Raw genomic sequence first — 13,631 nt, 5'->3', positions numbered from 1 at the left:
AAGGCTGCAGTGAGGTGCTAAATGTTGATCTGCAAAATCATAATTATTTCAAGAGTGACCATTCTTTTGATATTCCTTTCCAGTTGTCCTCTAGCACACCCGATAACATACTCTATGTTTCCCGATGTTGCCCATTTCCTATCGAAATTTACCACCTGTCTGTATGCATATTATTACTGCCTGTCTGTATGCATATTATTACTGCCTCTCTGTATGCATATTATTACCGCCTGTCTGTATGCATATTATTACCGCCTGTCTGTGTGCATATTATTACCGCCTGTCTGTATGCATATTATTACCACCTGTCTGTATACATATTATTACTGCCTGTCTGTATGCATATTATTACCGCCTGTCTGTATGCATATTATTACCGCCTGTCTGTATGCATATTATTACTGCCTGTCTGTATGCATATTATTACCGCCTGTCTGTATGCATATTATTACTGCAGCCTGTCTGTATGCATATTATTACCGCCTGTCTGTATGCATATTATTACTGCCTGTCTGTATGCATATTACTACCGCCTGTCTGTATGCATATTATTACTGCAGCCTGTCTGTGTGCATATTATTACCGCCTGTCTGTGTGCATATTATTACCGCCTGTCTGTATGCATATTATTACCGCCTGTCTGTATGCATATTATTACCGCCTGTCTGTATGCATATTATTACCGCCTGTCTGTATGCATATTATTACCGCCTGTCTGAATGCATATTATTACTGCCTGTCTGTATGCATATTATTACTGCCTGTCTGTATGCATATTATTACCGCCTGTCTGTATGCATATTATTACTGCCTGTCTGTATGCATATTACTACCGCCTGTCTGTATGCATATTATTACTGCAGCCTGTCTGTATGCATATTATTACCGCCTGTCTGTGTGCATATTATTACCGCCTGTCTGTATGCATATTATTACCATCTGTCTGTATGCATATTATTACCGCCTTTCTGTATGCATATTATTACCGCCTGTCTGTATGCATATTATTACCGCCTGTCTGAATGCATATTATTACTGCCTGTCTGTATGCATATTATTACGCCTGTCTGTATGCATATTATTACCGCCTGTCTGTATGCATATTATTACTGCCTGTCTGTATGCATATTACTACCGCCTGTCTGTATGCATATTATTACTGCAGCCTGTCTGTGTGCATATTATTACCGCCTGTCTGTGTGCATATTATTACCGCCTGTCTGTATGCATATTATTACCGCCTGTCTGTATGCATATTATTACCGCCTGTCTGTATGCATATTATTACCGCCTGTCTGTATGCATATTATTACCGCCTGTCTGAATGCATATTATTAATGCCTGTCTGTATGCATATTATTACGCCTGTCTGTATGCATATTATTACCGCCTGTCTGTATGCATATTATTACTGCCTGTCTGTATGCATATTATTACCGCCTGTCTGTATGCATATTATTACTGCCTGTCTGTATGCATATTATTACCGCCTGTCTGTATGCATATTATTACTGCCTGTCTGTATGCATATTATTACCGCCTGTCTGTATGCATATTATTACTGCCTGTCTGTATGCATATTACTACCGCCTGTCTGTATGCATATTATTACTGCAGCCTGTCTGTATGCATATTATTACCGCCTGTCTGTGTGCATATTATTACCGCCTGTCTGTATGCATATTATTACCATCTGTCTGTATGCATATTATTACCGCCTGTCTGTATGCATATTATTACCGCCTGTCTGTATGCATATTATTACCGCCTGTCTGAATGCATATTATTACTGCCTGTCTGTATGCATATTATTACGCCTGTCTGTATGCATATTATTACTGCAGCCTGTCTGTATGCATATTATTACTGCAGCCTGTCTGTATGCATATTAGTACTGCAGCCTGCGGGATATGTGGCATTTTCTATAACAAACTCTGCACAGTTTGATTCTTTAGCTAGAACAGTAATTAGTCGATTTCTGTACATGGAAGGTTTTTCTCTGTCTGTGTAATGGCGCTGTGATCACTGTGTGTAGCTGGTGGCAAAGGAGATAACCTGTATTAATATTTCTATTACCAATAAATCTTTATCTTCATGGAGCCAATATATAGTTACATAGTAGATGAGTTTGAAAAAATACATACTTTTTGTCCATCAAGTTCAACCTATGCTAGATTTACACGACAGATACTTTATCCAATATCTGTATTTACAGTATATTGATCCAGAGGGAGGCAAACAAAAAACCCCAGTGACATCATCTAATGATATTTCATAAGGAGAAAAAAAATCCCTTCCTGACTCCAAATTTTGGCAATCAGATTACTCACTGGATCAACATCCTTCCCGTGTTTACTTATTTGGTATATCCCTGTATACCTTTCCTTTCTAATAAGATGTCCAACTTTTTTTGAACAAATCTATTGTATCCGCCATCACAGTCTCCATGGGTAATGAATTCCACACTATAACTGCCCTTACTGTAAAGACCCTTTCATTTGTTGCTGGTGAAATTTCCTTTCCTCCAACCTTTAGGGATGGCCCCGAGTCCTTTGTACTGCTCTTGGGATGAATAGAAAGTAGGACAAAGGAAGGAGCATGCTGGTACTCACACAGGGTTGTTGTTGTCTGCAGAGTTTCCGACACGGACCTCAGCCCCTTTCAGACGCTCAGGGCAGCAGTCCTGTCTGTTCGCTATAACAATTGTATCTATCTTATAGCTCTGCTTCAGGTCCAGTCTCCACCAGGGATCTTTCTCATTGTTCGTGTGGGTGCAGGTTTGTGTAGAGAATACACCGTTCTTGTTGCCATCAATAGCTTTGTCAGCAGTAGCAAATGGGATGTAATTGGAGCTTTGACTGGCTTCTCCCAATCTTGCTAAATTTGGGGCTAAAACGAAAACAGGTTATTTTAGACTGGTAACTATTCCAACAGAAGACAGGCACACACACAAAATACACACTGAGCTGGGACTGATGTAGTAGCTTCATTGGTAAAGGACTTCAATTATTTTGTCCACAGCCCGGGAAACCCTTTTAATGATGGAATTCCATCTCTGCGGAATTCTTTTTATATGCAGAAAGAGGCCGTGTCGAGATTAGGAGTGGAAGGATTGTAAATGGGCGCTCATGTTTAGAATAGAGGTTTACCAAATGTGAATAACATATACCTTTTTTGTTGCCATCAATAGCTTGATCAGCAGTAATAGCATATGGAAAACCGATGTGATTGGAGCTTTCTTTGGCTTCTCCCAATCTTGCTATATTTGTGCTTGGTGTAGCCTCATAGATTTCCACTTCACACAGGGTGAGATACTCTGAGCGTCCAGGAATAACCACACTGACATAACGACCCTCCATCCCCTTGCAGAAAAGAGTAATTATGGGTTTGGAAATGTCGTTGATGGTTTCACATCTGGAGAAGAAGGAAAGAACAGGATATGTAACGAACAGAAACAAATATTTGATGTTACAAAGACATATAAAAGAAAGATAACTGAACTAATTCTAGAAATATATGTATGTACAGAACTGTATGTATATATGTATATATGTATGTATATATGCATTCAGGTTTTTTCTTTGCTATGTGTATATGTCTTATAGTAGTCATTTCTCCTTCTCTATTTCTTTTTAGCCTTTAAGATCTTCTCTATACAGTAAGTCTCAAAAGAATACTGTAGGTGCTGCAGATAAATCATTGGGAAAGGCTGCAGTGAGGTGCTAAATGTTGATCTGCAAAATCATAATTATATCAAGAGTGACCATTCTTTTGATATTCCTTTCCAGTTGTCCTCTAGCACACCCGATAACATACTCTATGTTTCCCGATGTTGCCCATTTCCTATCGAAATTTACCACCTGTCTGTATGCATATTATTACTGCCTGTCTGTATGCATATTATTACTGCCTCTCTGTATGCATATTATTACCGCCTGTCTGTATGCATATTATTACCGCCCGTCTGTATGCATATTATTACCACCTGTCTGTATACATATTATTACTGCCTGTCTGTATGCATATTATTACCGCCTGTCTGTATGCATATTATTACCGCCTGTCTGTATGCATATTATTACTGCCTGTCTGTATGCATATTATTACCGCCTGTCTGTATGCATATTATTACCGCCTGTCTGTATGCATATTATTACTGCAGCCTGTCTGTATGCATATTATTACCGCCTGTCTGTATGCATATTATTACTGCCTGTCTGTATGCATATTACTACCACCTGTCTGTATGCATATTATTACTGCAGCCTGTCTGTATGCATATTATTACCGCCTGTCTGTATGCATATTATTACCACCTGTCTGTATGCATATTATTACCGCCTGTCTGTATGCATATTATTACCGCCTGTCTGAATGCATATTATTACTGCCTGTCTGTATGCATATTATTACGCCTGTCTGTATGCATATTATTACTGCAGCCTGTCTGTATGCATATTATTACTGCAGCCTGTCTGTATGCATATTAGTACTGCAGCCTGCGGGATATGTGGCATTTTCTATAACAAACTCTGCACAGTTTGATTCTTTAGCTAGAACAGTAATTAGTCGATTTCTGTACATGGAAGGTTTTTCTCTGTCTGTGTAATGGCGCTGTGATCACTGTGTGTAGCTGGTGGCAAAGGAGATAACCTGTATTAATATTTCTATTACCAATAAATCTTTATCTTCATGGAGCCAATATATAGTTACATAGTAGATGAGTTTGAAAAAATACATACTTTTTGTCCATCAAGTTCAACCTATGCTAGATTTACACGACAGATACTTTATCCAATATCTGTATTTACAGTATATTGATCCAGAGGGAGGCAAACAAAAAACCCCCAGTGACATCATCTAATGATATTTCATAAGGAGAAAAAAAATCCCTTCCTGACTCCAAATTTTGGCAATCAGATTACTCACTGGATCAACATCCTTCCCGTGTTTACTTATTTGGTATATCCCTGTATACCTTTCCTTTCTAATAAGATGTCCAACTTTTTTTGAACAAATCTATTGTATCCGCCATCACAGTCTCCATGGGTAATGAATTCCACACTATAACTGCCCTTACTGTAAAGAACCCTTTCATTTGTTGCTGGTGAAATTTCCTTTCCTCCAACCTTTAGGGATGGCCCCAAGTCCTTTGTACTGCTCTTGGGATGAATAGAAAGTAGGACAAAGGAAGGAGCATGCTGGTACTCACACAGGGTTGTTGTTGTCTGCAGAGTTTCCGACACGGACCTCAGCCCCTTTCAGACGCTCAGGGCAGCAGTCCTGCCTGTTCGCTATAACAATTGTATCTATCTTATAGCTCTGCTTCAGGTCCAGTCTCCACCAGGGATCTTTCTCATTGTTCGTGTGGGTGCAGGTTTGTGTAGAGAATACACCGTTCTTGTTGCCATCAATAGCTTTGTCAGCAGTAGCAAATGGGATGTAATTGGAGCTTTGACTGGCTTCTCCCAATCTTGCTAAATTTGGGGCTAAAACGAAAACAGGTTATTTTAGACTGGTAACTATTCCAACAGAAGACAGGCACACACACAAAATACACACTGAGCTGGGACTGATGTAGTAGCTTCATTGGTAAAGGACTTCAATTATTTTGTCCACAGCCCGGGAAACCCTTTTAATGATGGAATTCCATCTCTGCTGGATTCTTTTTATATGCAGAAAGAGGCCGTGTCGAGATTAGGAGTGGAAGGATTGTAAATGGGCGCTCATGTTTAGAATAGAGGTTACCAAATGTGAATAACATATACCTTTTTTGTTGCCATCAATAGCTTGATCAGCAGTAATAGCATATGGAAAACCGATGTGATTGGAGCTTTGTTTGGCTTCTCCCAATCTTGCTATATTTGTGCTTGGTGTAACCCCATAGATTTCCACTTCACACAGGGTGAGATACTCTGAGCGTCCAGGAATAACCACACTGACATAACGACCCTCCATCCCCTTGCAGAAAAGAGTAATTATGGGTTTGGAAATGTCGTTGATGGTTTCACATCTGGAGAAGAAGGAAAGAACAGGATATGTAACGAACAGAAACAAATATTTGATGTTACAAAGACATATAAAAGAAAGATAACTGAACTAATTCTAGAAATATATGTATTGTATTGTATTGTATGTCTTTATTTATATAGCGCCATTAATGTACATAGCGCTTCACAGCAGTAATACATGTGGTAATCCAATAAATAACAGATAATATAAATAACAGATCATGGGAATAAGTGCTTTAGACATTAAGGAAGAGGAGTCCCTGCTCCGAGGAGCTTATAGTCTAATTGGTAGGTAGGGAGAACGTACAGAGACAGTAGGAGGGAGTTCTGGTAAGTGCATCTGCAGGGGGCCAAGCTTTATGTGCCATGTGTTCAGAATAGCCACAGTCCTATTCATATGCTTCTTTAAGCAAGTGTGTCTTAAGGTGGGTCTTAAAGGTGGATAGAGAGGGTGCTAGTCGGGTACTGAGGGGAAGGGCATTCCAGAGGTGAGGGGCAGTCAATGAAAAAGGTTTAAGGCGGGAGAGGGCTTTAGATACAAAGGGGGTAGAAAGAAGACATCCTTGAGAAGAACGCAAGAGTCTGGATGGTGCATAACGAGAAATTAGGGCTGAGATGTAAGGAGGAGCAGAAGAGTGTAAAGCTTTAAAAGTGAGGAGAAGAATGGAGTGTGAGATGCGGGATTTGATCGGAAGCCAGGAGAGGGATTTCATGAGGGGAGATGCTGAGACAGATCTAGGAAAGAGTAGAGTGATTCTGGCAGCAGCGTTAAGGATAGATTGTAGGGGAGACAGGTGAGAGGCAGGAAGGCCGGACAGCAGGAGGTTACAGTAATCAAGACGGGAGAGAATGAGGGCCTGAGTCAGAGTTTTAGCAGTCGAGCAACAGAGGAAAGGGCGTATCTTTGTTATATTGCGGAGGAAAAAGCGACAGGTTTTAGAAATGTTTTGAATGTGAGGGGCAAATGTGAGAGAGGAGTCGAGTGTGACCCCAAGGCAGCGTGCTTGGGCTACTGGGTGAATGATCGTAGTTCCAACAGTAATGTGGAAGGAGGTAGTAGGGCCAGGTTTGGGAGGAAGTATGAGGAGCTCTGTTTTAGCCATGTTGAGTTTAAGGCGGCGGAGGGCCATCCAGGATGATATAACAGAGAGACATTCAGAAACTTTGGTTTGTACAGTAGGTGTAAGATCGGGTGTTGAGAAATATATTTGTGTGTTGTCAGCATAGAGGTGATAATTAAACCCAAAAGATGTTATTAGGTCACCTAGAGAGAGTGTATACAGAGAAAAGAGAAGAGGTCCCAGGACAGAGCCCTGGGGTACCCCCACAGAGAGATCAATAGAGGAGGAGGAGGTATTAGCAGAAGAGACACTGAAAGTACGATGGGAGAGGTAGGATGAGATCCAGGATAGAGCTTTGTTCCGAATGCCAAGAGTATGGAGAATGTGAAGGAGAAGAGGGTGGTCCACGGTGTCAAATGCTGCAGAGAGGTCGAGTAATATGAGCAGAGTGTAATGACCTCTGTCTTTGGCAGCATGGAGGTCGTCAGTTATTTTAGTGAGGGCTGTTTCCGTGGAGTGAGCAGTACGGAAGCCAGATTGTAGAGGGTCTAGGAGAGAATAGGTGTTGAGAAAATGGAGCAAGCGAGCGAATACAAGACGTTCAAGGAGTTTAGAGGCAAAAGGCAGGAGGGAGACAGGCCGATAGTTAGAAAGACAGGTAGGGTCAAGCTTGCTGTTTTTGAGTAATGGTATGACTGTTGCATGTTTGAAGGAGGATGGAAAGGTTCCAGAGCAGAGGGAGGAGTTAAAAATGTGCGTGAGCGTAGGGATTATAGTAGGAGCAAGAGGTTTTAGGAGATGGGAGGGAATGGGGTCAAGAGGGCAAGTGGTAGAGGGAGAAGAGGCAATCAACAGCGACACATCCTCCTCTGAGACAGTGGAAAAAGAGTCAAGGAAGGCAGGAGGAGAGTTAGGAAGAGGTGTAGGATGGGAGGAAGAAACAGAGGGGATGTTCTGACGTATGGATTCCACCTTTTCCTTAAAATAGTCAGCAAAGTCCTGAGCGGAGATGGAGGAAGGAGAGGCAGCGGAGGGTGGTTTGAGTAGAGTATCAAAGACAGAGAACAGTCGGCGTGGGTTAGACTTGTGCATGTTGATTAGTGAAGAAAAGTAGGCTTGTTTAGCTTGCGAGAGGGCAGAGTTGAAACAGGATAGCATAAATTTGTAGTGAAGGAAGTCTGCGAGAGTATGAGATTTATGTACATAAATGTATGTATGTATGTATATATGCATTCAGGTTTTTTCTTTGCTATGTGTATATGTCTTATATTAGTCATTTCTCCTTCTGTATTTCTTTTTAGTCTTTAAGATCTTCTCTATACAGTAAGTCTCAAAAGAATACTGTAGGTGCTGCAGATAAATCCTTGGGAAAGGCTGCAGTGAGGTGCTAAATGTTGATCTGCAAAATCATAATTATATCAAGAGTGACCATTCTTTTGATATTCCTTTCCAGTTGTCCTCTAGCGCACCCGATAACATACTCTATGTTTCCCGATGTTGCCCATTTCCTATCGAAATTTACCACCTGTCTGTATGCATATTATTACTGCCTGTCTGTATGCATATTATTACCGCCTGTCTGTATGCATATTATTACCGCCTGTCTGTATGCATATTATTACTGCCTGTCTGTATACATATTATTACCGCCTGTCTGTATGCATATTATTACTGCAGCCCGTCTGTATGCATATTATTACTGCCTCTCTGTATGCATATTATTACTGCCTGTCTGTATGCATATTATTACTGCCTGTCTGTATGCATATTATTACCGCCCGTCTGTATGCATATTATTACCACCTGTCTGTATACATATTATTACTGCCTGTCTGTATGCATATTATTACTGCCTGTCTGTATGCATATTATTACCGCCTGTCTGAATGCATATTATTACCGCCTGTCTGTATGCATATTATTACCGCCCGTCTGTATGCATATTATTACCACCTGTCTGTATGCATATTATTACTGCCTGTCTGTATGCATATTATTACCGCCTGTCTGTATGCATATTATTACCGCCTGTCTGTGTGCATATTATTACCGCCTGTCTGTATGCATATTATTACCGCCTGTCTGTATGCATATTATTACCGCCTGTCTGTATGCATATTATTACCGCCTGTCTGTATGCATATTATTACCGCCCGTCTGTATGCATATTATTACCACCTGTCTGTATACTGTACATATTATTACTGCCTGTCTGTATGCATATTATTACCGCCTGTCTGTATGCATATTATTACCGCCTGTCTGTATGCATATTATTACTGCAGCCTGTCTGTATGCATATTATTACCACCTGTCTGTATGCATATTATTACTGCCTGTCTGTATGCATATTATTACTGCCTCTCTGTATGCATATTATTACCGCCTGTCTGTATGCATATTATTACCGCCTGTCTGTATGCATATTATTACTGCAGCCCGTCTGTATGCATATTATTACCACCTGTCTGTATACATATTATTACTGCCTGTCTGTATGCATATTATTACTGCCTGTCTGTATGCATATTATTACCGCCTGTCTGTATGCATATTATTACTGCCTGTCTGTATGCATATTATTACCGCCTGTCTGTATGCATATTATTACTGCCTGTCTGTATGCATATTATTACCGCCTGTCTGTATGCATATTATTACTGCCTGTCTGTATGCATATTACTACCGCCTGTCTGTATGCATATTATTACTGCAGCCTGTCTGTATGCATATTATTACCGCCTGTCTGTGTGCATATTATTACCGCCTGTCTGTATGCATATTATTACCACCTGTCTGTATGCATATTATTACTGCAGCCTGTCTGTATGCATATTATTACCGCCTGTCTGTATGCATATTATTACCGCCTGTCTGTATGCATATTATTACCGCCTGTCTGTATGCATATTATTACCACCTGTCTGTATGCATATTATTACTGCCTGTCTGTATGCATATTATTACCGCCTGTCTGTATGCATATTATTACTTCCTGTCTGTATGCATATTACTACCGCCTGTCTGTATGCATATTATTACTGCAGCCTGTCTGTATGCATATTATTACTGCAGCCTGTCTGTATGCATATTAGTACTGCAGCCTGTGGGATATGTGGCATTTTCTATAACAAACTCTGCACAGTTATTCTTTTGCTTGAACAGTAATTAGTCGATTTCTGTACATGGAAGGGTTATCTCTGTCTGTGTAATGGCGCTGTGATCACTGTGTGTAGCTGGTGGCAAAGGAGATAACCTGTATTAATATTTCTATTACCAATAAATCTTTATCTTCATGGAGCCAGTATATAGTTACATAGTAGATGAGTTTGAAAAAAGACATACTTTTTGTCCATCAAGTTCAACCTATGCTAGATTTACACGACAGATACTTTATCCAATATCTGTATTTACAGTATATTGATCCAGAGGGAGGCAAACAAAAACCCTCAGTGACATCATCTAATGATATTTCATAAGGGGAAAAAAAAATCCCTTACTGACTCCAAATTTTGGCAATCAGATTACTCACTGGATCAACATCCTTCCCGTGATTACTTATTTGGTATATCCCTATATACATTTCTTTTCTAAAAAGATGTCTAATTTTTTTTGAACAAATCTATTGTATCCGCCATCACTGTCTCCATGGGTAATGAATTCCACACTGTAACTGCCCTTACTGTAAAGAACCCTTTCATTTGTTGCTGGTGAAATCTCCTTTCCTCCAACCTTTAGGGATGAACCTGTGTCCTTTGTACTGTTCTTGGGATGAATAGAAAGTAGGACAAAGGAAGGAGCATGCTGGTACTCACACAGGGTTCTTGTTGTCTGCAGAGTTTCCGACACGGACCTCGGCCCCTTTCAGACGCTCAGAGCAGCAGTCCTGCCTGTTCGTTATAACAATTGTATCTATCTTATAACTCTGCTTCAGATCCAGATTCCACCAGGGATCTTTCTCATTGTTCGTGTGGGTGCAGGTTTGTGTAGAGAATACACCGTTCTTGTTGCCATCAATAGCTTTGTCAGCAGTAGCAAATGTGATGTAATTGGAGCTTTGACTGGCTTCTCCCAATCTTGCTAAATTTGGCGCTAAAACGAAAACAGGTTATTTTAGACTGGTAACTATTCCAACAGAAGACAGGCACACACACAAAATACACACTGAGCTGGGACTGATGTAGTAGCTTCATTGGTAAAGGACTTCAATTATTTTGTCCACAGCCCGGGAAACCCTTTTAATGATGGAATTCCATCTCTGCGGAATTCTTTTTATATGCAGAAAGAGGCCGTGTCGAGATTAGGAGTGGAAGGATTGTAAATGGGCGCTCATGTTTAGAATAGAGGTTTACCAAATGTGAATAACATATACCTTTTTTGTTGCCATCAATAGCTTGATCAGCAGTAATAGCATATGGAAAACCGATGTGATTGGAGCTTTGTTTGGCTTCTCCCAATCTTGCTATATTTGTGCTTGGTGTAACCCCATAGATTTCCACTTCACACAGGGTGAGATACTCTGAGCGTCCAGGAATAACCACACTGACATAACGACCCTCCATCCCCTTGCAGAAAAGTGTAATTATGGGTTTGGAAATGTCGTTGATGGTTTCACATCTGGAGAAGAAGGAAAGAACAGGATATGTAACGAACAGAAACAAATATTTGATGTTACAAAGACATATAAAAGAAAGATAACTGAACTAATTCTAGAAATATATGTATGTACAGAACTGTATGTATGTATGTATATATGTATGTATATATGCATTCAGGTTTTTTCTTTGCTATGTGTATATGTCTTATCATATTAGTCATTTCTCCTTCTCTATTTCTTTTTAGCCTTTAAGATCTTCTCTATACAGTAAGTCTCAAAAGAATACTGTAGGTGCTGCAGATAAATCCTTGGGAAAGGCTGCAGTGAGGTGCTAAATGTTGATCTGCAAAATCATAATTATATCAAGAGTGACCATTCTTTTGATATTCCTTTCCAGTTGTCCTCTAGCGCACCCGATAACATACTCCATGTTTCCCGATGTTGCCCATTTCCTATCGAAATTTACCACCTGTCTGTATGCATATTATTACTGCCTGTCTGTATGCATATTATTACTGCCTGTCTGTATGCATATTATTACTGCCTGTCTGTATGCATATTATTACCGCCTGTCTGTATGCATATTATTACTGCCTGTCTGTATGCATATTATTACTGCCTGTCTGTATGCATATTATTACTGCCTCTCTGTATGCATATTATTACCGCCTGTCTGTATGCATATTATTACTGCCTGTCTGTATGCATATTATTACAGCCTGTCTGTATGCATATTATTACCGCCTGTCTGTATGCATATTATTACCGCCTGTCTGTATGCATATTATTACCGCCTGTCTGTATGCATATTATTACTGCAGCCCGTCTGTATGCATATTATTACCACCTGTCTGTATACATATTATTACTGCCTGTCTGTATGCATATTATTACTGCCTGTCTGTATGCATATTATTACCGCCTGTCTGTATGCATATTATTACTGCCTGTCTGTATGCATATTTTTACCGCCTGTCTGTATGCATATTATTACTGCCTGTCTGTATGCATATTATTACCGCCTGTCTGTATGCATATTATTACCGCCTGTCTGTATGCATATTATTACTGCAGCCTGTCTGTATGCATATTATTACCACCTGTCTGTATGCATATTATTACTGCCTGTCTGTATGCATATTATTACTGCCTCTCTGTATGCATATTATTACCGCCTGTCTGTATGCATATTATTACCGCCTGTCTGTATGCATATTATTACTGCAGCCCGTCTGTATGCATATTATTACCACCTGTCTGTATACATATTATTACTGCCTGTCTGTATGCATATTATTACTGCCTGTCTGTATGCATATTATTACCGCCTGTCTGTATGCATATTATTACTGCCTGTCTGTATGCATATTATTATCGCCTGTCTGTATGCATATTATTACTGCCTGTCTGTATGCATATTATTACCGCCTGTCTGTATGCATATTATTACTGCCTGTCTGTATGCATATTACTACCGCCTGTCTGTATGCATATTATTACTGCAGCCTGTCTGTATGCATATTATTACCGCCTGTCTGTGTGCATATTATTACCGCCTGTCTGTATGCATATTATTACCACCTGTCTGTATGCATATTATTACCGCCTGTCTGTATGCATATTATTACCGCCTGTCTGTATGCATATTATTACCGCCTGTCTGATTGCATATTATTACGCCTGTCTGTATGCATATTATTACTGCAGCCTGTCTGTATGCATATTATTACTGCAGCCTGTCTGTATGCATATTATTACTGCAGCCTGTCTGTATGCATATTATTACTGCAGCCTGTCTGTATGCATATTATTACTGCAGCCTGTCTGTATGCATATTATTACTGCAGCCTGTCTGTATGCATATTAGTACTGCAGCCTGCGGGATATGTGGCATTTTCTATTACAAACTCTGCACAGTTTGATTCTTTAGCTAGAACAGTAGTTAGCCGATTTCTGTACATG

General features: G+C 40.0%; 1 protein-coding gene across 1 annotated transcript in view; it reads right to left on the bottom strand.

The window, feature by feature from the left end:
* Positions 1–13,631, bottom strand: part of LOC142488077 (uncharacterized) — a 246,643-nt gene that overhangs the window by 75,705 nt on the left and 157,307 nt on the right. The window contains exons 21-26 of the mRNA XM_075588452.1: positions 11,445–11,689; positions 10,888–11,164; positions 5,871–6,013; positions 5,213–5,489; positions 3,281–3,414; positions 2,613–2,907 (exon numbers count right to left, since the gene is read on the bottom strand). Of these exons, the coding sequence (XP_075444567.1) occupies positions 2,613–2,907; positions 3,281–3,414; positions 5,213–5,489; positions 5,871–6,013; positions 10,888–11,164; positions 11,445–11,689 (1,371 nt within the window). The remainder of the gene's footprint in view (positions 1–2,612; positions 2,908–3,280; positions 3,415–5,212; positions 5,490–5,870; positions 6,014–10,887; positions 11,165–11,444; positions 11,690–13,631) is intronic.

Source organism: Ascaphus truei, chromosome 2 (assembly GCF_040206685.1).
Source record: "Ascaphus truei isolate aAscTru1 chromosome 2, aAscTru1.hap1, whole genome shotgun sequence".
Lineage (NCBI taxonomy): Eukaryota > Metazoa > Chordata > Amphibia > Anura > Ascaphidae > Ascaphus > Ascaphus truei.
This window is presented reverse-complemented; position numbering and strand designations above follow the sequence as displayed.